Here is a 24,182-nt window from a genome sequence, read left to right as displayed (position 1 = left end):
CAGAGCCACACAAGAATGCCCTTTGCTAATTCTTAGGACTCTGAGTATTACTCTAAATTGGTTAGACAATTTGCCTCAAAAGTTACTCCATTGAATCTTCCTTTTAAAAAGCATGTGGCATTTAACTGTGGTACATCCTGCAAGGCTAGTTTTCAGTCTATTGGCCATTGCTGAAAGTCCTCCTCTCACTTCTTTTAACACCAACAGGCACACTATTGTTTTAATGAAAGGCGGTATATAAATTTAACAATAAATACAATAAAATGATGCTTCTGCATATGATTTGGATGCTGTCTTGACTCAGCAAACAGAGGACAGTGAAATTGCAGTTGCTTTTGCTTCCAGAGTCCTTACTGCAACAGAGAAGATATATTCTGTCACTGAGAAAGCAACTCTAGCATGTCTCTGGGTGGTAAGGCACTTCAGAACTAACTTGTGGGGCAGAAAATTCACTCTATGGTCAGACCATATACCCCTATCTGTTTTATTTACCACTTGGGGATCAAGTCAGAATAGCCAAACGGATCACCAGACTTATGGACTTTGATTTCCAGGTGGAATATATGCCAGGTATTTGGAATACAACTGCAAGTTGTTCATCTCGACTTCCACTTCCAGGCCAAGAGGAGATTGCAGAAGAGGATGAAGGAATAAAAATAATAATAGTTGTTAAACAAATAGTAATTGCATAAATTGCTTCATCCACTCATGGTGTGATCACATCTTCTGAATGGAAAGCAGCCCTCAGTGCTGATCAAGTGCTTACTGAACTTAAACATTACATAACTAATGGCTGGCCATGAAAAAACAAGGTACAGTCATCCCTTGCCAACTGCGATGGTTCCGTTCCTTGGAAACCTTGCGGTTTGCAAATTCATGGTTGGCGAGGCACTATAAATGGGAAGGGGCAGGGGTTAGGGGAACTGCAACAGCAAAACGACACGCACACATACAAAGGAAAAATGCTAAAAAAAAAAAAAAAAAAAAAAAAAGCTCAGTGAGTTGGTGTTGCCAACCTCTTTAAAGCAAAAGATCAAAACTGCCCGCGAAGATCATCTCAGCATGAGCTTGACTAAAAGGTGAATCAGAGAAAGTTTCTGGTGGCCAGGTATGGACAAATGCATTCAAAATGTAATCAGGCACTGTATTGCTTGTGCTGTATCTGACAAATTGCAGAAGACATTTACCACCTCCTTGACTCCAGTAGAGTATCTCAATGGTCCCTGGGAAAACTTGCTCTGGATATAATGTGGCCTTTTGATAGCCATCCCACAAACCAAAGTTTTGTTATAGTCATGGTGAATTACTATTCCAGGTGGCCAGAAGTTTCATATGACAACATTACTACAAACAAGGTGATCCAGTTCATGGCTGCAGTTCTTGTGAGAGAAGGAGGTCATTCACACAATCGAAAACTGTGTTCTACCTGGGTTTGGAAGCTGTGTGTACTCCCAATTTTTGATTGTGTGGAAGCAAGGTTAGAGGAAAACCTGGGTAGCAGTGACTGTGTGGAAGCAAGGTAGGAGAAAAAGCTACCCAGGTTTTCCTCTAACCTTGTTTCCACACAATCAAAAATTGGGAGTACACACAGCTCCCAAACCTGGGTAGAACACACTTTTCGATTGTGTGAATGACCTCAAGTTCTTGCTAAAAAAACAAACAAAAAACTAGTGACTGACAATAGGACACAGTTTTATTTCCTTTGAAATGTAGCAATATTTGCACAACCATGGAATAAAACACAAAACTATTTCCTTGTACCATCCTTGAAAGGCTACAACAACCCTGGAAGGAGGCAATCCATGAAAAACTATTTGCTTATTCTTCATTCATTCATTCATTCATTCAATTTCTATACCGCCCTTCCAAAAAGGGCTCAGGGTGGTTTACACAGAGAAATAACAAACAAATAAGATGGAACTCTGTCCCCAAAGGGCTCACAATATAACAAGAAACATAAAATAGATACCAGCAACAGTCACTGGAGGTACTGTGATGGGGGTGGATAGGGCCAGTTGCGTTCCCCCGCTAAATAAAGAGAATCACCATGGTAAAAGGTGCCTCTTTACCAAGTTAGTAGGGGTTTTATTGAACTACTCCTCATTCTACTACACGAAAGTCACCTTTTGAACTGTTGACACAAAGCTACCACCAAAATTACTCAACAATATTGTTGCCATTGATAGGGCTTTCTATGCCATCTCACTCTGAGGATGCAGATTCATGATCGAGTAGGGGAGAATCAACAAAAATATAAATTTGGTGGATCAGAAATGGGATGCGAATCAGTTAACACTTCAGGTGGGGGACTTTGTTCAATTATAGCTACCTTATAAAGTAAGAGAGATGTTCCCGATACTCTGGACCAATTTTTAAAAGTCAAAATCCTAGGAGATTGTCATTGGATGATGGGAAGAAATGGAACAGTTCGAGACTTTCAGGCATTCATATGAGAAAAGAGGGAAGGGAATCTGATCTCAGGAGAGCAAGTGTAGAGGAATTTGATCTTTCCTCCAGTTTTGACCTCACAGAGGAGGCTGATGAAAGTGATGGACAATCCTCTGTACCAGAAAACTATTCACTAACAGCTCCTTTGCCGAATGCCCAAGAATTAGATGTGTCTATGACATGAGACCACCTAAAACACTTCAAGACTTTGTCACAACATTTGAAATGAATTCAAAGAAAAAGTAAGATGAAGGAGAAGGAGAAAAATGTAGGCGTTTCTGAAACAAGATTGCTTTGTGTTTGTGGGCAGAAGCTATAAGACAGTCTCTAGTTCTGTAAAGACCTTCTCTTGACCTTCTTAATTGTAACTTTCCATTCTCAGTCACACATATACAGAGAGATCAAATTCTGGAATAGGATACAGGCAAGCATAGACATGCCCCCCACCCCACCATGTTGTATTTTGCTCCTTTCTCTTATTTTGTCCCTTGAGCCTTTAAAGGAACAAAGAGGGTCAAGCCAAAGAGAAGGCCAGTTTAACTTCTCCCCACCCCTTCAGGTTTGCTTCCTTATCTGATACACCTAAGGCAAAGCTACACAACTTGGGCCCTCCCTCAGATGTCAGACTACAATCCCCATCATCCCTGACTATTGGCTACTGTGACTAGGGGTGATGCAAGTTAGTTCAAAAACAGATGGAGGGCCAAAGTTGTCCAGCCCTGACTTAAGGAGATCCAGGCTCGGAAGCAGTCTTCTGTTCATATCATTTTCTGAATCTGGAGCCATGCGCCTATATTAATTGCTCATCCAAATCCCAGACACTGCATTGCATTCAACAGAATGTGTACTTGGGTGGGCAGGGCAGTCCCGTCGAGATGTGCATCCCATTGAAAGCAACACTGTGTGTCTGTACTTTTATGCATATTCTGCTTACCTGGCCATCTTTTAAAGTGTGAGCCACCATTCCTGATGGTATGGAGACTATGCTTCATTTTTGTTTCGTATTCATATGTGGTGGGTGGGGGGAGGGTTTTGATAAACTGAAAAACATTTCAGTTTGTTTAAAGAAAATCTCATGAAGCTTGATTGCCAGCTTTAATATTTTGTGCTATATGTTATCCAAGTTGTTCAATATGTGGTACCTTTGTACTGTTGTTGGAAGTGACTCAGTTGAATGTATGTCTATATGCATGATGGAGCTGCATCCCTCCCGCCACCGATATGTGAATGTAAAAAAATTGACTTCAGTATGAATTCACGTAAGCACCCCCCAAACTCTTTGCACTTTTGAAGTCTTCAGTCTAATCAAATCTTCAGCTGTTGAAAATGTCACATCCAAGTGGTTGTAGATTTGTAGGGCTGCGGAATAAATCAAGAGTGGTTCCTTTTTTGTGCATAAACAGAATGTTGTCTGTCTGGCTCTTTGTCCATAGCTTCCCCATGTCTGTCTGCTCCTATAGCTCAGCTGTCCAAGTGCTGTGAGACGCACGGCTATGCAGACAAACGGAGCCCTGTCCTCCATTCTGGTATTGCCACAGCAACTTGAATATTTATGTGCTGTGGTGTTAGCCTGCAAGTGTTGGTAGTTTCCTTTTCCACTCACAAGTATTTTGTCATCCGGCTTGGAAAAAAGCTTGTGGCTGAAAAGATCTTTGCCTTGTTGCTGCCAGGATATAAATCTATAAAATATTATCTTAGGTTTGGCTTCTGATACAGTCCTTCTGGTTGGAAATGTTTAAAAGAAGCCATATTTTCAATCAAACAAGGTCTTCCCTATGTTGCGATATGGGCAAAGGACCCCTTTACCCCTTGTTCCCCAGGGTGAATAGCAGTAGAGGCTTTGGCAGAGTCCTCCTGTAATTATGAGCACTCTATAGTATTGAAGAGCCCTTCATCTGTATTCAAATGATCAGCTGATCATGAAGAAAGGGGTCCATCAGTTACTATTCACACTATGGAGGAGGGAGTAAAAAGAGCCCTTTCCCTGTCTCTTGGTTCATGTGTGGGAAAACAATTTGTGTATAATGGGGGACATTTTGTTGGAATTGTGGGGCTCTGCTGGGGGCCAGTTCCCTATCCCAATCCTGTAATGTGGTTAGTGGCTCTCTTCTTCTTTATTAAAGCTGGAGTTTTCTGCTCATAACAAACTGACAGCTGTATCTTTTGATTTGTTTTTTTCCCTTTATAGAATAGATTGTACCGGAAGTTACTTCATGTTATTGAGCTTCTGTTCAATTCATGCTTCACATGGCTTCTAAAAATATTTAGTATTAATATAGTGACTCTTTCAAGTTCACAAAAGCCTCCTTTACACTGGCCCATGCGGATATGCTGGGATCATTTCCTGGGTTTTCAGCTTTTGCCTTTCAGCAATTAGGGGCCTGATCTTGACTCTTGCCTATGAACACCACTGAACCTGTGGAGGAGGGTTTATAGTAGGAGGAGACTGCTGTGTGCTCAGCAGTATACATGAGAGAGGGAGTGAAAGATGCTGTGGGGGTAGGGGGACCATCTCTGACTTTTTTTTTAACACCCAAAGTTGTTATTAATAACTTTTAGATTGCATTGTCAGCTTAGTAAGTTGTGAACCTGCTCCTGAATTCCAGTGACTGCAAAGGGACTGCAATGATTGTCAAACCCGTAACAATTATTTAATTGATTTTAAAAGCTTTAACAACTTGACTAATAGTATTTAGGTTTCCATTTTTGTGTAGAGCTGTGGGTCAAGTTAAAGTCTCTCAAATTTTCATATTGATCTGCTGCAGTGAATGAGGTCTAGTTCTCCTCTGGCTTTCTTCTTCTCCATGTTCATTCAGATCTTCCCCTCCCCACCCAGTTTAATTTATTCTGACAAATATTTAGGCTCTGAAGTTGTGGGGAAAAGTAGCCCCCATGTCAGCATGGCAGTCGCTATGAGTCAGCTGAGTATTTGGAGCTGAGATCACACATTAGTTGTACTTACTTTAACTAAGCAAATGCAAATCAGCTGTGCACAAATTGCTTCTGGTGGTGTGACTTGTCTTCAGCCTCTGTTGCTTAAAGACACACATGATTACCCGAAAACAGGCATTTATCTATGAGTCCCTGGAACGACAGAAGACCCTTGTCTGTGAACATTTTATATTAGATTTAATTAATAGGTTGGCTTAAATGAAAGACCATTTTGATTGACTAAAAGATGCTCCAGTTAATCTGAAAGAAACTTTACATATTTTTCCTTTTTTTTAAAGGAATAAAATTGTGTTTTTCACATGCAGATGTATGCTGGGTTAGTTCATCAATGAAATGACTAAAACTGTTATTTATTGACGAACTCTTCTTTAATCTATTAGCAGCCCTGTTAGTTATATATGATTAAATCAGAACATGAAATGCAATATGAGATGGTTTAATTTCTAACAGAAGCTTTGGTGGTGGGGTTGTAGATTATTCAAATAAAATTATGTAGTAAGGAAACATGGATTAATGAACAAAGGGGGTTCACCTTATTTTACCTTGCATACCTTCCAACATGTTGTGGATATGAAATTACTGAAAACAAAAGAAGCTGCCGAATGAAGCTATCCAGTGACTGTTGCTGGTGTTTATCTCATGTTTCTTTTTAGATTGTGAAGATTGTGAGCCCTTTGGGGACAGGGATCCATCTTATTTATTTGTTATTTCTCAGTGTAAACCACCCTGAGCCATTTTTGGAAGAGCAGTATAGAAATCGAATAGATAATGATGATGATGATGATGATGATGATGATAATAATAAAAATATAATATACTGAGTCAGACCATAGGTCCATCTAGCTCAGTATTGTCTACGCAGACTGGCAGTGGCTTCTTCAAGGTTACAGGCAAGAGTCTTTCCCAATCCTACCTGAAGATGCTAGGGATTGAACCTGGGACCTTCTGCATGCAAGCTTGCAGGTGCTATTCCCAGAGCGGCCCCATCCCTTAAGAGGAATATCTTACAGTATTCACACATGTAGTCTCCCATTCAAATGCAGGTCAGGGCAGACCTTGCTTAGCAAAGGAGACAATTGATGCTTAAAAATATTAAGCACAGAGCTCAATATGAGGGAAGGCAGTGATCCATGGTATAAGGAACACAATTTTGTCTCTTATACCATGGATCACTGCCTTCCCTTGTGCTTTATGCTGAATATTGCTATATGCTGTGTTCATTTAGTCTTCAGTACTTAAAAAAAAATTCAATACAACATTTAATTTCTCAGTGGATTACTGTGGAATAACTCACTCAGACACGTTTAGCAACATTTACTTTCTGGATAAGTGGCTTGGAGGTGGGAAGAGCAGCAAGGAAGCAGTACCCTCACTTCTCTTTTGTGTTAGACACCCAAGAAGGATGCCATAGCTCAGTTTGGTCACCTTATTTTAAAACAGTGTTCAAGTTTACCATAATTGTCTTACAATATGTTACTGAACAGTTCAAAGGGAACTTCACCAGCTATTAATCTGTGAAATGGCAATCTTTGCCAAGCCAACTGCATGTGGGCCACGAGGGCTAACAGAATTTTTGTGGAAGATGTGAGGTGCAGAGGAGAGACTGAATGGAAGGGCCTTGTACTGATAGTGCCTTTGGTACCTTTGATACCTTAGGAATCTCCTGTGGATGGGCAGGATCGGGCTGTGCAGGTAGGCCTCCGCCAGGTCTCTGGAGGCCAAGAAGTCTCCTGGAGCAATGGCCTCCTTGACAGACCTGAGGGATTCCATGCGGAACCGTCTCTTGTGAATGAAATGGTTGAGCCGCCTGAGGTTCAGGACCACGCACCAGTGAAAAGGGCTGGCTATTGTCAGTGGGCGCCTCTGCTGGCAGTGAAGTGGTCTGCGCCAAAGCCCTCATCTCCTGCGCCACTGTCTTTGTACACACCACCTAATGCATCTATGGAAAATACTGCATGCATTCACACTCATTTATATTTTGTTTCTGGAGATTCAGGGAAGGGGCTACAAAACTTTTAAGAATGGCAACTCTAGTGTACATGTACAGAAAGTTTTTTAAAAAGTCCCCCAAATTTCCTCAAAAGGCGCGTGTGCGTGCACACACACGAGCAATGAAATAAGTCAGTGGTTTACAGTAATGAGACTAGAAGTATCCTTGGTAAACAGGGAGAATTGTATCCTATTATCTTGGGAGATAGTTTTGTCGCTTCATTAACTGAATAATAAATTACAGTAAACTTTCCTTCATGGAGCATAGGTTTGCTACAAAGAGGCTTTGCACAAAGAGGTACCAGAATATAATTGGGCAAATCTGGTGCCATGGCACGTAGGTTCGGAAACATGAAGGGACATGGCAAAGGAACAGTCACTTCCCTGTTCCCCACTAGAAAACTTGCATCTTGAGCACAGCAGCTTTCTTTAATGTTTAGCTGGTGATTGCCTGCCCTCTACAAGTGAGTGTAGCCATGCCAATGGTTGCTGTTAACATGCTTTGACTAGTAATTAGTATAGAGCCGGTTCTTGATTTTTCTCAACATGTTTTTGTTAGATTTTTGTCTCTGTGCTTAAACTGTCTCTGTAGACACTGGTATTCTGAGGTTTTACTGTCTCAAACAATTGGCTTGCATCACCTCTGCTGGGAGTACAGTTAAATCATGTAGGAATGCATATTAAACTTGAACGGCCTTGCAGCAAGCAAGGAATAATTCCATTGCTCCAAGAGCAATTCCAAATAAGAAAGAGGAAAAAAAGCAACAGAGCGTTAGAGAACATTATCAAACAGACTTGTTCTAGAACCTTGCATTCTTTCAGAGAAAGGGGCATACAGGACTTAGTGATTGGCATGTAATCATTGCACCTACAGGTGAAAATCGGAAAATTAGAATATCGTGCAAAAGTCCATTAATTTCAGTAATGCAAATTAAAAGGTGAAACTGATATATGAGACAGACGCATTACATGCAAAGCGATTAAAGTCAAGCCTTAATTTGTTATAATTGTGATGATCATGGCGTACAGCTCGTGAAAACCCCAAATCCACAATCTCAGAAAATTAGAATATTACATGGAACCAAGAAGACAAGGATTGAAGAATAGAACAATATCGGACCTCTGAAAAGTATAAGCATGCATATGTATTCAGTACTTGGTTTGGGCCCCTTTTGCAGCAATTACTGCCTCAATGCGGCGTGGCATGGATGCTATCAGCCTGTGGCACTGCTGAGGTGTTATGGAAGACCAGGATGCTTCATTAGCTGCCTTCAGCTCTTCTGCATTGTTTGGTCTCATGTCTCTCATCCTTCTCTTGGCAATGCCCCATAGATTCTCTATGGGGTCAGGTCAGGTGAGTTTGCTGGCCAATCAAGCACAGTACACTGTATACTTTTCAGAGGTCCGATATTGTGAACTTTAACTGGTGAGGCTGAGAGGTGAAGGGGATATTTTGGTTCTGGTATGATGTTATAATGGAACAATAAAGATGAGGAACAGCACTCAAGTGTGTAACTTGATTACACATGATCATTTCTTCCTCCATCTCCTACCTAGTTATTTACACCCACACAACCAAATATTGGAAACACACACAGTTCCCAAACCTGGATAGGACACAGTTATCACTTGTGTTAATGATCTTGCTATCTTGTTACAATCCTTATAACAGCCTTGTGAGGTAGGTCATTATTTTTATCTAACAGCAATGAGGGATACTTCTGGTCTAGTAAATTGTAAATTATCTCAAAAAGACCTGAATACTGTGGTTTTGGTGATATGAGCTATATTTACATTTGATCAGAACAGTGATAATCAACTAAAATGTCTTTAATTAGTCAGAGAGCCATATAAATAACTATTATGCAATTCTTCTTGGAGCTTTTAGCAAGATTTGTGAGCACTGTAGATTTTTTCTATCTACAGTGCCTTGAGTTATATGCATTAATCATTACACTTAGCATTTATATGCAGCTTTAGGGTGTTTTTGGCATCATCCCATATTGCACGGGAGGGGGCAATGGTAAACCCCTCCTGTATTCTACCAAAGAAAAACACAGGGCTCTGTGGTCACCAGTAGTTGAAACTGACTCCATGGCACAACTTTACTTTTAGTGTGTTCATAGTATTCCACACACACTGAGATCACTCACACAAGCGAAAACTGTGCTACCTAGGTTTGGGAGCTGTGTGTGTTCCCAGTTCTTGGTTGTGTGGGTGCAAACGACTAGGTAGGAGGAAGGAGAAGTGATTGTGTGGACTCAAGGCAGGAGGAAACGCTGGGTATACCTAACTTGATTACAAACCATCATTTCTTCCTCCACCTCCTACCTAGTTGTTTGGACCCATGCAACCAAAAATGGGAAACACACAAAGCTCCCAAACCCGGATAGGACACAGTTTTTGCTTGTGTGAATGACCCTCACTGTCTTACAATCCTTGCAACACGGTTGTGTGGTCATTGTTTTTATCTCCCTGTTGCAGGTGAAAGACCGATGCTGAGAGTGGTTTGCCTAAAGTCACCTAGTGAGCCTCTGGCAACGGTTATCCTTATGTCTTATATTTGTTTGTGGTTTATGTACCACCCCAACTCCTGTCGCCAGGTGATTACATCGTAACATCCAACATAAAAATAGGGAGGTGCACCAAATTGTTTGGTGCACATCCAAGGACGGCGAAGGGTTCCCTTAAGACAGAGGTTCTCAACCTTGGGTCCCCAGATGTCGTTGGACTTCAACTCCCACAATCCCCAACCAAAGGCCACTGGGGCTGGGGATTATGGGAGTTGAAGTCCAACAACATCTGGGGACCCAAGGTTGAGAATCCCTGCCTTAAGAGGAGGCGGGCAGGTTCTACCTGCCCCTCCTCCAAGCCCCCGCCGGCCCGCCACAATGCTATTGCTACGGAAAGACTTCTGAGCAAGCGGCAGTTTGTGCTGCTTGCCCCTCTAAAATGCCGCACTACGATGATGGGATGTGCCCCCCCCCCCCGCCCGGCATCCCTTGCGTGGAGTCAGCACATAAATGGCATTGGCGTATGTTTAAGCGCCATTTGTGGGGCCAGCATTTATGTGCTGATGCTGTGCGAGGGATGCTGGCGTCCTGTCCCCACAAGCTGCCGCTTGCACGGAAATCTTTCCGTAACAATAGCACCACGGCGGGCTGGTGGGGGCTAGGAGGATGGGCAGATAGGACCTGTCCACCTCCTCGTAAGTGGTGCTGAAAAGCTCCGGGCACATCCCTGCATACAAATATAAAACAGTGATAAAAATTAAAACAATGCTAACTTTAAAAAAATTGCAAATTTAGTTAGAAGCTTGGTCAAAAGATGTCTTCAAATCTTTTAAAAAGCTGTCAGAGTTGGCAAAGTTGTTATTCCAGCAGGGTGTGTATTCCAAAACCTCAGGGAGGCCATAGAGGAGGTTAGATTTGAACTAAATACATCTTGAGTTGTAACCCATTGTGTTTCTTGTCTTCTTATGCTGCAACCAATGCTCTTCCTATTGCAAACTGTGGAGGAGAGCTGGTCTTGTGGTAGCAAGCATGACTTGTTCCCTTAGCTAAGCAGGGTCTGCCCTGGTTGCATATGGATGGGAGACTAGAAGTGTGAGAACTATAAGATATTCCCCTCAGGGGATGGAGCCACTCTGGGAAGAGCAGAAAGTTTCAAGTTCCCTCACTGGCTTCTTTAAGATAGGGCTGGGAGAGACTCCTGCCTGCCACCTTGGAGAAGCCACTGCCTGTCTGTGAAGACAATGCTGAGCTAGATAGACCAACCATCTGACTTGGTATATGGCAGCTTCCTATGTTCCTAATCTTTATTTAGTACGGCTTGTGTGGGTGGTATTTTCCTACTGCTTGGCATGGGGAAGGGAAGATGAAACTGTTTCTCTTCCTGAACAATTCCTGGTGGAGGATGCTTAAAGAGTTCTTCCTGTAATGTGTGCTGAGAAGTGTAGTAAAACCAGATAATTGTGAGTAATACAGAAAAGGGACTGCATACCAGTGAAGCAATAACATGGATAAGAGCAATTGAGACGTTGGCACTCTATATAAAAACAGATCTTCTCCAAAATAAAAATGTCCCTAAAATACTGCAGCAAACCTCTTATCAAGTTATATGTGGGATATCTGGTCAAAAGGTATTGCTACTATATCCTCCTCCTGCTTCCCTCCCCAGATTCGTTCAGCCCCCTCCCTGGCTGCTTTTAAGGCCCTTCTCAAGACCCACTTGTTTCTCCAGGGGTTTGCCCTTTAATACTAATAAATAATAATATATTTTATTTATTTTAATTGTTCTTGGTATTGTTCACTGCCTAGAATCTTTGGAGGAGGCAGTATATAATAAAATTTTAATCAATCAATTAATTATTTAAAAATATATCAGTTGTTGCCCAATATCCCCAACCCCAAAGTGGGGAATACACAATGATTATTCAGCTATCGTGCCCAATGTAGGCAATGTTTCCCTTACAGGAATTTTTCGAACACTCAAACTGCTGAAGTACTGAGTTACTGGGAAGACACAATTAAGATTTCCTCCATTCATTTGGAGGAAGCCCAGAAGAAAAATATATTTGACAGAGAGTGACTGTCAGTAGTATTTCACTTTGGAAAACCTTGCTCCTACTCAAGAAGGGTCATGAGTGGCATAGATGCACCATGTCATGGAGCACCACATGAGGCCACGGAGATGTTCTTGAAGCAAAAGAGCTGTGAAGTAGAAGATAATGAAAATGACATGTCTTTCTGTGGAATCCAGTACAGGAAAAACTAGAGGCCTGTGCCTCCTGTGGTGGAGGGAATGGGAAGAAGAATGCCTGTGCTTCAGTCTGCTATGTAATGCTGACTGTTTTTCTTAGGCAAGATGTTTGTTTCTGATAAGTTGGCATCCCTGAGTTTCCTTGATCATCTAATATATCCAAGGGTTCTGTAAAAGTCTGAATATCTATGAGCAGAAATTAATGAAAACTTGAGATCTGACTTGAGAATTTCAGCCACCAGCAATGGCTGCTGCATTTTGTGGGCAGCTGAAACTCTTAACCACACAGCATGTATTTGGGGGCAGTCGACTGCTGTTGTTAGAGTATGGGCTTTGGCTGGGTATCTCCAACTGAATATTGACTGAAGTGTTTACCTGTGGCCAATGGCAAGGTGTGACTGCTAACAGACAGGTTTTAGTTGCCATTGGCAACTGGGTGGCCACTAATTTTTATGTTCTGCAGGAAGGTCAATGCTGAAAGTTTCTGCTCAGTTATCTGTCTGTATCGGAGTGCTTTAAGATCATTTTGTGGTCAAATTAGAGTTGTTCCACAAATGGAAATATTCTCCCTCTAAGCTGCACAGTGCAGCAAACATGAAATCAGTTCCTGTAAACATATTTTGAAATGCTAAAGCAGGGATTTGAACGCTGGTTTCCCCAGTCCAAGTTCAACACTGTCCACTACACAACACTGTGTAGCATTATCTAGCTTAAATCATCCCAGAAAGTCAAATGCTAGGTCATGCAGCATGAAAACATAAATCATTTCAGATCTTCTGGCTTCTAGCTTGTCTGTGAACTCATGAAAATGCTAATCTGCCAGTCTTACTTGAGTTAACATACTCCTAAAGGTAAATTATCTTCAAGTCGATTTTGACTCCTGGTGCCCACAGAGCCCTGTGGTTTTCTTTTGGTAGAATACAGGAGGGGTTCACCATTGCCTCCTCCTGCATAGTATGAGATGACGCCTTTCAGCACCTTCCTATTTCCCTGCTGCCCGATATAGTACCAGCAGGGATTCGAACCAGCAACCTTCTGCTTGTTAGTCAAGCATTTCCCCATATACTCTACTTAACATATATTCACATGTTATCTGAAACATATTTTTAATCTTCTGTCCGGCTTCTAAAATGTATTTATCTTTTCACAGGGGTACCAAGGTATGGTTGATGGAGGTGAAAACATTGTTGAAGTTTCATGGGAAAGTGTTTCAAGCATCCTCCAAGTGGTAGGTACTGAATTTAAACACACATGTGCCCCCATTTATACAAGTATTCTTTACTGGTTTTTAAGATATCTTTGAATCAGGGTTACGAGCAAAACAGTTAAGCAGACTACCCTGTACTGGACAGTGCTATGCATCAGTCCTAAACATGTTTATTTGAAAGTAAGTTCCAAATGTGCCTGTTTAGGATTCTTGCCTTCTGCCATTTTTCAGCATTTCCAGTATGCATATGGTTTCCCACACATGCCAAGGCTGTCTTGTTCTCTCTGCTTCCCATGCGCACACTGGGAAGAGAAATGGAGCAATATCTCTGTACAAGGCAACTGATGGAGCTTTGGAGCTTAATGTCTCTGCTTATTGCTTTTTGTGCCATCCTCCTAGTATGAGTCAGTTTTATAAACTGTGTCTATGTTGGCTGCTTGCTTTAAGAACTGCTTTAGTGTTGGTTTGAGCCGTGCTCCTCTTGAAGGCAAATTCCATGCCTTTTCTCTGCCTGCTGTGACTCTCATCACGTATGACTATAATAGTGCCAAGAAATGTTTCCAAACTGGAAGAGCCTAGTGCCACAGAAAAGTGTCAGACTTCCAAGGGCAAGCTTTGGGCACAGTTTTGATTTTCTTTCCAGCCTCCAAAAAGAATTAGTATTGTGAAATCAACAACTGGCACTCTTTCTGAAAAGGAAGTTTCATAACATTTTTCTGTTATTGTTACACTTTTCTGGTATACAGAAACTTTCTTTTGCTGCTTCTGACAGGTGGCAGAAATTCAGTGAAGGACAATTAACATGATTAAAGACTGAGCAAATGGATTGATGGGTTTTTAAAAAATCGTTTGTAAAATTAATTCAAAGGATTCACTGTTTCACATGACTCAGCTGACACACTGATTCCTCCAAGTTTCTGATCTCATCATGTTTGCATACACAGTAGCAGTCCTGAGGGTGAGGAGAAAGGAAATACCAACTCCAGCTGAAATAAATACATATGAGAAACTGTGGTGCAATAATATTAGATGAAACAGAACTAAAGAATTCCACTCTTGGGTGGAATAGCACTATCTCCTACAGTAATAGAAGAAGTAACTATTCATTAGGCACCCCATAACATTTATTCTCTGGGTGGCTCACTGTAGTTGGTGTATTGTGGTTTCTCAAGGACGTTGCCCTTGATGATGATCTCTTTCTACTAGCAGGGGTGCTTTGATTAATTATTTGAATAAATTGAAAATCAAAAATTTTTTGGCAAACAAGTGACTGTATATGTTGTGCCATGTTGTGCCATATGTAAGCCAAGTAAGCTGGATGAAAGTCTTTTAAATAAATTAAGTATCTGGAGTGTTTTTCAACCATAATTTTGGTTGTGGCGTGCTATTACCAGAGCAGTGGGAGTATGATCAATTAGCACTACTCATTAATTACATCACTAGAAGAAAAGGAATAATTCATCACTGAACTCTAGAGTAAATTTGATATGTGCAAGCATTCTTGACTTTGTACATGCCTGGCAAAAGAAAAGTGTGCTTTTGTGTATGGCTTTGGTTAACATCTTAGTTTAACTAAATAGTGCGTCTGGTTATAGCAACATAAAAATGTACAGGCCATAAGCAGTCTGCCACAGCTCGCCCACATGCTTCTACTGTGTGGTGATTCACTGCTGACCAGTTGTCCTTGGGCTAAAGGGAGTAGAGAAGATTTTTCCAAAGAAGTTTGGTAGATCTTGTTATAGTGTGTTTTCCCCCCGACACAGGTTGGGGAACTTTTAACAAAGCAAGAGGTTGTGTGTCAGGATGGACTGAGTGGAGACACGAGTCACTAACTTTAGTTAAATCAAATAATTTACTTAACATATAAAGAATAAGAGAGAGGTTGCATCAAGGAAACAAACTAAATTCTAGGCAACAATCGTAGGTATAAAATAAAGGCAATGACATGTAATTGACTTAAACGTTGAGATAGCAGGAATTTAAGGGGTTAAGAGAGTTTAAAAATCCTAAGTTGAAAATCCTAAATGAAAAAATCCTAAACTCCTAAATTGACTAAAAAGTGATTCCCGAGTTTAACAGAGATATATGAGAAACATAAAATACACTTAACTGAGAGAGAGCAAAAAATTGGTTAACTGCTTCAGATTCTTTGTGCAAACTATCGGTTCTTGGCAGTCTCACATCCTGCCCTTTTTGCTTCTAAACAGAGGTTTGCACACAAACAGCACACAGTTACACACCTAGCAAGAATAAAATGTTCTCTGCACTCTCATGCAAAAGCAGTGTGGGTGGGTAGATTAACACAGGTGAAAAAGAGCCAAGACAAGACAGAGAGGAGTTTAAAGACAAAATATTGCTTGAGGTACACTTATCCTACATCTCCTGAGTGGAGTTTCCATAGTTAAAATGGGGTTGAACCTAGATAGCAGGAGGGCAAATCAGAGCTGCACAGAGAACTATGTTAGTCCAACTTCTTTCACTTTTCTACTCAAAAAACGTACCCTCGTTACAGGAAAATCTTAATATTGTGTTTGGGGGACGAAGGTGTGAATGCATTCAGGATGTACTATTACTTCTGGAATGGCCATTAATGATTTTGACAATGATTTGACAATGGTTCTGAACAAAAGAACTGGACTTGCTTGAATAGAGAACATGCCTGGATAGTGAATTCAGGTGAGACATTTGATAGGGGAAATCCTCTTAGAGTGTAGCCAGTATTTTTGCATACCTGATAACAGCTGTTTGGATTATAACAGCTATTCCTTCCTTGTTCGTGAGGGATTCTACATCTTTGGAATCCTACTTCTTGGAGGTGCTGGACATTTTAATTTGATTAAAGGTTGGAAACTCTGAACTCTCAATCCCGTTTTGGCCAAGATGTGAAGGGGAGAAAGAAATTGTTATGCATCCTGTTGCTCAGTTTCTAGTTGTCCTTGACTTGAGCTTGAATATGTGGGAGGCAGGGGCTTAGCTAGTGGAGAGGGGCCCTGTGTTCACCCCTCTCCTCGGTGGTTCCTCAGAGCGAGGGACATAATGGAGAAAATAGGGAGGGGTGGAGCTGGCCCCCCCGGGTTCTTTGGACCCATCTGCTCAATTATAGCTATGCCCCTGTTAGGAGGGGTGGAATAGGTTGGAGTATCTTTAGCAGCCAAAGTGTTTCATACCCAGGGCTTATCTGGAAGGCTAACTTCTTTAACTTAATCCTTTCCCCTTTCAGGGAGGGACAGTTATTGGCAGTGCACGCTGCAAAGCTTTTCGAACTCGGGAAGGTCGTCTGCAGGCGGCCTGCAATCTGGTGAAGTGTGGAATCACTAACCTTTGCGTGATTGGTGGGGATGGCAGTTTAACAGGTGCTAATCTTTTCCGCGAAGAGTGGAGTGGCCTGTTAGAGGAGTTGGCGCGCAATGGTAAGTGGCCGTGTTCCTGAGCATGTGTGAATAATAACTTGAAAAATAGTCTCGCTTTGCTAGAATGCCATTTCCGGATGTGGTCAAGGTGCAATTAAACTGTCAAGTTATATGAACAGAGCAGCAGTTGTTCCAGCTCAGTATTTCGTTTCAAATGGTGACCAAACCAACCAAGGAAGTTTAGAAACTGGGAATGTTGGCGAAATCTCTCCCGTGCATCTGCTAAATGTGTATGGTCACCTGGATATGTGCACAGAGGGCAGCTCGAACCCCCAATGTCTCATGGAGTCTAAAGTGCCTCCGAGTGCTTCAGCTCCAGGCAAGTGATGCAGAAGGGCCAGTTAGAAGGCCTGCCTGTTCGAGTGGGGAAACAGCCTGCTGGAAAGTCCTTCTTCCCACTACGTCCTCCTCCAATCCTTCATTGAAACTGCTGCCATTCCATGCAACAAGGAGGGGTCCCAGCCCCTCCTCGCACATTGGGCTAGCCATGGTGTAGAATCCAGAGGAAAGAGTTGTGCAATCACAAGACAGTGGAGTTGAATCATCAGGAATATTAATGGTTTAATGAGACAGATAGTATGTACAGAAAGGCAAGTGCAGACTGCTGTTTAGTGCTCTTGCTGCTGGCTATTCGTTAGCTCTGCCTCTACTCCAGGACTGGAATACAAGTAACTAAAGCACCATTCAAAAGCTGGCCTGGATCTGGGAATGGATTAACCAAAAACGCCATATGTGGCTTCTACAGTTTTTCATTTGAGCAGCAGCAACTGCTGCTCTAGAACAAGAACAAATAGCAGGCCAGGCACAAGGTTTAGCCTCCCCTCTCTCTCTTACCCATACTGCATGTGAATCGGCCTTATGTTGTGGGGTGAGTTATTTCTTCTGCACTTTCTCCTACACAGAATCGTACGTGGGCGACCATTGAAAACTATGGCCCTGCCACCTCCACATTCTGATGTAGTAGAAGACCAGAGGAGAGCTGGTCTTGTGGTAGCAAGCATGACTTGTCTCCTTAGCTAAGCAGGGTCTGCCCTCGTTGCATCTAAATGGGAGACTTGATGTGTGAGCACTGGAAGATATTCCCTTCAGGGGATGGAGCCACTTTGGGACGAGCATCAGAAGGTTCCAAGTTCTCTCCCTGGCAGCATCTCCAAGATAGGGCTGAGAGAGATTCCTGCCTGCAACCTTGGAGAAGCTGCTGCCAGTCTGCAAAGACTAGACTGAGCTAGACAGAGCAGTGGTCTGATTCAGTATATGGCAGGCTCCTATGTTCCTACAGTCCAGAATTCTACTACCTCGTACTGCATAGTGTGTAGATTGGCTCTGAAATGCTGGTGGTACTAATTTCAGTTGCCTTTGTCCATCCCCTTGTAGAATTTCTTAAACTCGGCCCCAGGCTGTCAAGTTACTAAGATGCTTACTGAAGTGAAAAAACGAAGCCTTGGATGCTCCTGCTTGAGGGCTTACAGAATTGGGCAAATAACTCCCCCTATAATTATTAAACAGGGGCAGCTTCTCCCAAACTAATCATGCTTAAGAAAGAACATCTCATTTCTCATCTCCTCTTTGATAGTTCTAAAATACTAGATTGCGGCGTGACAGATATATATTTTCACATCCATTTCACAGGACAAATGAAAATCTTGGTCCTGGGAAGATGTCTTGCTGGTCCAGGAAATAAGTACTTGGGAGAAGGATTAGTGTGCTTTACAAGCCCTGATATGCTCTAGCATGGCAGGTAGACACAGAGTTGTAAAGAGTTTGAAATGGGGCCTTGCCATGTGCCCCTTTCTGCTTGTCTAGGGCAAATAGCGGTTGTTCCCAGGTGGGCATCTAAGAAGCAAAGTCTGCCTGCATCTTTCCATCTCTCACTGTCCTAGAATTATGTTCCACGTCTGGCCCTGCCCGTCACTGATCACCACCATCATGCAGTGTTCCACTGGCATGCGAAAGCCCATCACAGCATGATAGTAGCTGTGTTTCCTTCCAGTACTAAAACCAGAAAAGATAATAGGAGTATCCCTGTTAAGGACATCAGACCAGTGAGAGGAAGAGAAGAAATCTGGCAGCAAGCCTATTGGTACTGTGTGGCAACGCAGTGCAGCCCTACAGTAGTGGTGCTTCCAAATCAGTGATTGCTCTTTCTTCGCCATCCTGAATTTGGATGGGACAGGCTAGAAGCTACGTTCTGCACGAACTGCCACTTCTGAACTGTCTTCAGAGGCAGTCCCACATAGAGTATGTTACATAGCCTAGACGCATGAGTCACAAGAGCATGAGTCACTTAAGCCAGGTCAGTCAAGTCCAGGTAGAGTTGCAATTGGTGACGGGAGGGATGACAAAGGTTAGACGGGAGGGATAACAACCACCTGCACACCCAGATACAGCTGTGGATCCAAAAATACCTTCAAACTGCCTTCTTGGTCTTCTAGGGGGAAGATATAGAAATATTAATTTAGCTGTTACTACAACAGTCATCTAGCTGTTACTACTATGTTTGAACTAGGAGGCACTTTAGACTCCATGGTGCTTTCCAGATTAAACCCTACAACAGTGCCACTATGGATCTGCAAATTGTGCTTCTGTACTTCCTGAGTTGTGACACCACCGTCTCTGCACTGACAGCAAGGTGCCGTTCACCTTTCCAATGCCTTATTTCGGATTTTATCTTTGCGTTATAGTGCTACAACGTTGCAAGTCCATTGCAGAAAAATAGCTGCAATTTCCCATTGTAGTAGTTTGAGCTTCCGGGGATGGTTTTCAGTACGATTCTGCCAAGTTGAAACATTTTGCCCCTGTTGTAGCGTGTAATTTGGAAAGCGTCCATGAGACTTTAGGGATTAGAATAGTCCTCTATGCACATGTCCAGGCAACCCATAATACCACTGTAGTGGATGCCGTAGCATAACTATAAAATTATGTTGTTGTAACTTTTAAGTGAGAATGGAAAGGGATGTTTACTAAACACATGTACACTTTTGTGACTCTTCTTTGGCAGGTGAGATTGAAGAAGAGGCTGTTAAGAAATACGCTTACCTCAATATTGTGGGAATGGTTGGCTCCATCGACAATGACTTCTGCGGCACAGATATGACTATCGGTACTGACTCGGCCTTGCACAGAATCATTGAAGTTGTGGATGCCATCATGACCACAGCTCAAAGGTATTTTGATCTCAGTGGGTGCACTGGAAAAACAGAACCTCTATTTTAACATGACAAACTGACAGCTGAATCAAAGGCTAAAATTCATAGTGCTTTCATTTAAAAACAAAACAAAACTGCACTAAAGTGTACCAAAGTTGGGTTTCAACCTTTTGTCAAAGTTATAAGATAGGTCATTTGCACACAGGTCTTCTGAGCAAATCTGCCTATGTTATATTGCCTCATCAGTTGCCAATAATGTGAAGCAGAGGCAAAGTGAATACCACAGAGCGATGACCTCACAAATCATGTTCCCACAACTAACTACATGCTACAGAGAGGGGAGGAGGGATTCAACATACATTGCTGTTTTTGCTGGCAACCCTGTGTCTAACGATGCATATCGTTCTGCCTAAAGTAGCATTTGATGCAGTTCACTTCCATCTCCGAAAAACACAGACAAATGCAAAGAAACCCAACAACGATGGATATTCATATACCGCTTTCAACAAAAGTTCCCAAAGCAGTTTACATAGATATAAATAAATAAAATGGCTCCCTATCCCCAAAGGGCTGACAATCTAAAAAGAAACATAAGACAGACACCAGCAACAGCGATTGGAGGAATGCTGTACTAGGGATGGATAGGTCCAGTTGCTCTCCCCCTGCTCAGTAAAGAGAATCACCACATTTAAAAGGTGTCTGTTTGCTCAGTTAGCGAGAGAGAGAGAGAGAGAGAGAGAGAGAGATCCTTGTGGGACGGTTATTACCTCCCTCAACATGGGGGCTGCTGATTGTCCTCCAAGGTTGCCATAGCCATGTGTCTTTCTGGGCAGTAGTAATGCTCATTAACGCTTTCACCAAGACTTATACACTGAGTCACTTTTAGAAGCATTCCAGTTACGGCTTAAGTTTGTTTGGATATTGTCTGCAGTGCCAGTTCATTTGAATCCCTTTGAAGTCAGTCTAACACAAACTGCAGAGAGTTGAAGCCTTCAGCATTATGTACCCAGAGGGAACTTGAGCTCTGGGAAGTGTTGCTAAATTCCTTGGAACAGCAGCTGAGCCCTGTTGTCACTTTGACTGGTATTTCTCACCTCGTCAGACACATGCAGTGGTATGAAAACTGCACACAGATGTCAGAAAGGAAAACAAACATGTCTTCCTTGGATCAGTTGCTCTTAAGTCAGGTGTAGCATTAAATACTTTTCATTGTTGTTGTAGTCTAATGTTTACCACTGGAAAAAGCAGGGGGGAAGTTGATTCAGATTTGTTTATGGAAACTTCATTTTGCAGTTTCTCAGTTAGCAACCATCTCTGAATGGCAATTGCTATTTGAGTTAATATTTCTGTATTTAGAAAAAAAAATTCAAAGGAATCCAAGGTGGCTTGCAAATAAAATGTAAAAATAGCAAACTATGAACAAGAAATATGCTAGAAAACAAAAGTAAAAGAAGACTTAAACAAACTGGGGGGAACCCACCTGGAATTGGTAGGTCTTGGAAGCCAACCAAATACCGCCAAAGACTGAGTCCATCTATTCTCCTGAGGAAGGAAGTTCTGTAGAGTGGAGGCAGCCACTGAAAAGGCTCTTTGTCAAGTGACCACCCAACACACCTCTGAAAGAGAAGCTCCATGCAAGATGGCCTCATGAGATGATCTGTTGAAGACTAATCATGTGCAGTCTTTCTTACATAACATAATTTAGTATGGTACAGTACCTAAAGTGTGGCCTTGGATGTGGGGAAGGCAGATTTCCGGATGGCTTACTTGAAGGGTCCAAGCTGCAATTTCTCAGCCTAATTTATCCCACAGGGCTATTGTGAGGCAAAATCTCTTCTCTGAACTACTTGGAGGAAGTTACAAATTAAAATTCCAAGGCTGGCTGGGTGGGTGGGGGTAGTGTGTGAGTGTATGCAATGACTTTTAAACATGTCTCTCTTGTAAAAGGTACAAGAGATGGTATTTTTAGCTGATCTGGAGTTACAAAGTTCTTTTAAAATCTGCTGCTTAGAAGGGAAATAGAGATCATATTTTTCTCATATAATGGGATGGCTACTTCTTGGCGCAGCGGGGAATGTGTTTGTCTCTGTGCCGTTCATTCATTTCAGTAGTATCTTGTAGGTGTGAGAGACTTTTAACAGAAGTTACTCTATTGAGTAGTAATCATTCTAGTGTGAAGTTATCATCTAATAGGATTAGCTCTGGCCCTTCATTTCTGTTTTTATTATATCAGGGCCTCACTGAAGCCAGTCAGTTGAATATGAGACTTCCAGGTGCTGTGCTGGTGTTACTGATTTTTCTTGTCATTTTGATAGCCATCAGAGGACCTTTGTCCTGGAGGTGATGGGACGGCATTGCGGGTATGTATTTTTCCTTCATTAATGCATATCTAACAATATCACATTTCGTAAAAATTGCAGGCATTTATAGTTCAAGTGCTTATTTGGATTTTCCGACTCTCTCCTAGGTACCTAGCTCTTGTTAGTGCCTTAGCCTGTGGCGCAGATTGGGTCTTTATTCCTGAATATCCACCTGAGGAAGGATGGGAAGATCACATGTGTGAGAAGCTTTCTGAGGTAATCCTTTACTGCAGTGGATTGTAGAGGTCTCCTGGGGAGCCCCATGCTGCTTGAAAGCCTATCGGGTTCCTTATTGAGATGTTCAGTCGTGTCAAGCAAGTTGTCCGGAGAGACAGTTATTAGCTGAAGCAAGGGATGTATTCTGTATCATTTTCTCCCCCTGTGAAATACAGACGCCTCCTGACATTCTTTAGAAGTCCTTTTTGGCAATGTTTTCCATGCGGATAGTGCAGAGTGAAGCCCCCCCCCCCGCCACTGAAAACACACTCAGATGGCCCATGCCTCCTCCCACTCCCATACCTGATGTTTACGTGGCAGTGCTTCATTGTGAGCATCTTTACTTTTTTATTTCATTTATTTATTTATTTATTTATTTATTTAAATTTAATTTTTAAAAAAATTCTAATATACCACCCAATCCACAGACTCAGGGTGATGCAAGAACAGCATCTAAGATTTTTTTAAAAATACAACACTTAAAGGGCAAACGCCTGGCAGAAAAGAAATGTCTTCAATAAAGATTTAAAGGCTGACATTTATTTATTTATTTATTTACCATATTTTTATACCATTCAAAACTTGCGTCTCTGAGTGGTTACTTGCATCTCTGGACATGGAGGAGGCAGATCGAATTTGGGGGAGAAGAGAGTTCCAGAGTAGGGGGGCAGCAACAGAGAAAGCCCTTCCACAGGCCCTAGTACTATGGCGCTCTTTAAGACCAGGGACCGAAAGAAGGGCAACCTGAGAAGATCTCACAGGACTGGGAGAGAGAGGCGATCCTGAAGGTAACAGGTACTAAGGCCCGAAGGGTTTTAAAGGTGAGAACCAGCACTTTGAATTGGACCCAGAAGAAATAGGTAACCAGTGCAGCGACCGCCAGAGAGGTGTCACACTACCATATCTCCTAGTGCCCATAAGTAGGTGGGCTGCTAGAAGATTGACTGGTCTCCTCCATTTCCTTCCCAACACTTATATCATGCCGATGCATCTTGCTATGTTTTCCCATTTTAAAGTATGGGCCCATGCTGACCCAACATGGGAGTGCTTTTGACGAGTGTTGGATACTTGTCTTTGCAATTTTGCAGAGAGTAATAGTACCCAGAATGTTGGGGGCAATATACTAAATCATTGTAAACCGCTTAGAGAGCTCCGGCTATAGAATGGTATATAAATGTAAGTGCTATTGCTATTGCTAATAGTAATTGGGCAGGGGTCCACAGATAGACTTGTGTCCCTCCCCTAAACTCTTGGAGCACAATTAGTGGTTGAAGTACTTTGCAAAACTTTCTAGATACAGCCAAATGTTCAACTGTTCACTTCAGTTGCCGTATTTGGAGTACTTTAATGGTCTGTCTTGTGTTTCTCTTCTCTTAGAACCGTGCAAGAAAGAAAAGGCTGAATATTATAATTGTAGCAGAAGGTGCTATTGATTCCCATAACAAAGCTATAACTTCAGAACAAATTAAGGATGTAAGTAGCAAACGGTTAACCCTATCTTCTCCTGAGGATATATGTGACTGAGTGCTGTCATTCCATGAAAGCCCTTATAATTCCTTTATGAATATTGTTCTCATTTTCATGATACTGTTTAATACATTTTAATTCTTTCAGGGGCTGCAATGCATCTTAATATTGGAGTCCTAGAACAGTTGTATAGTCTCCTTAAGTAGGATTACAACCCTGTTTTTAA

The 24,182-nt window shown here is 42.0% G+C and overlaps 1 protein-coding gene across 3 annotated transcripts in view; it reads left to right on the top strand.

Annotated features, from left to right (window-relative positions):
* PFKP (phosphofructokinase, platelet) overlaps positions 1-24,182 on the top strand; it is a 94,655-nt gene that overhangs the window by 29,799 nt on the left and 40,674 nt on the right. For all 3 annotated transcript variants that reach the window (XM_053260909.1, XM_053260911.1, XM_053260910.1), the window contains exons 4-9: positions 13,301-13,378; positions 16,578-16,767; positions 19,766-19,931; positions 22,229-22,273; positions 22,381-22,489; positions 23,867-23,962. In XM_053260909.1, coding sequence (XP_053116884.1) covers positions 13,301-13,378; positions 16,578-16,767; positions 19,766-19,931; positions 22,229-22,273; positions 22,381-22,489; positions 23,867-23,962 — 684 coding nt within the window. The remainder of the gene's footprint in view (positions 1-13,300; positions 13,379-16,577; positions 16,768-19,765; positions 19,932-22,228; positions 22,274-22,380; positions 22,490-23,866; positions 23,963-24,182) is intronic.

The sequence above is a fragment of the Hemicordylus capensis genome, chromosome 6, assembly GCF_027244095.1.
Source record: "Hemicordylus capensis ecotype Gifberg chromosome 6, rHemCap1.1.pri, whole genome shotgun sequence".
Classification (NCBI taxonomy): Eukaryota; Metazoa; Chordata; class Lepidosauria; order Squamata; family Cordylidae; genus Hemicordylus; species Hemicordylus capensis.
This window is presented reverse-complemented; position numbering and strand designations above follow the sequence as displayed.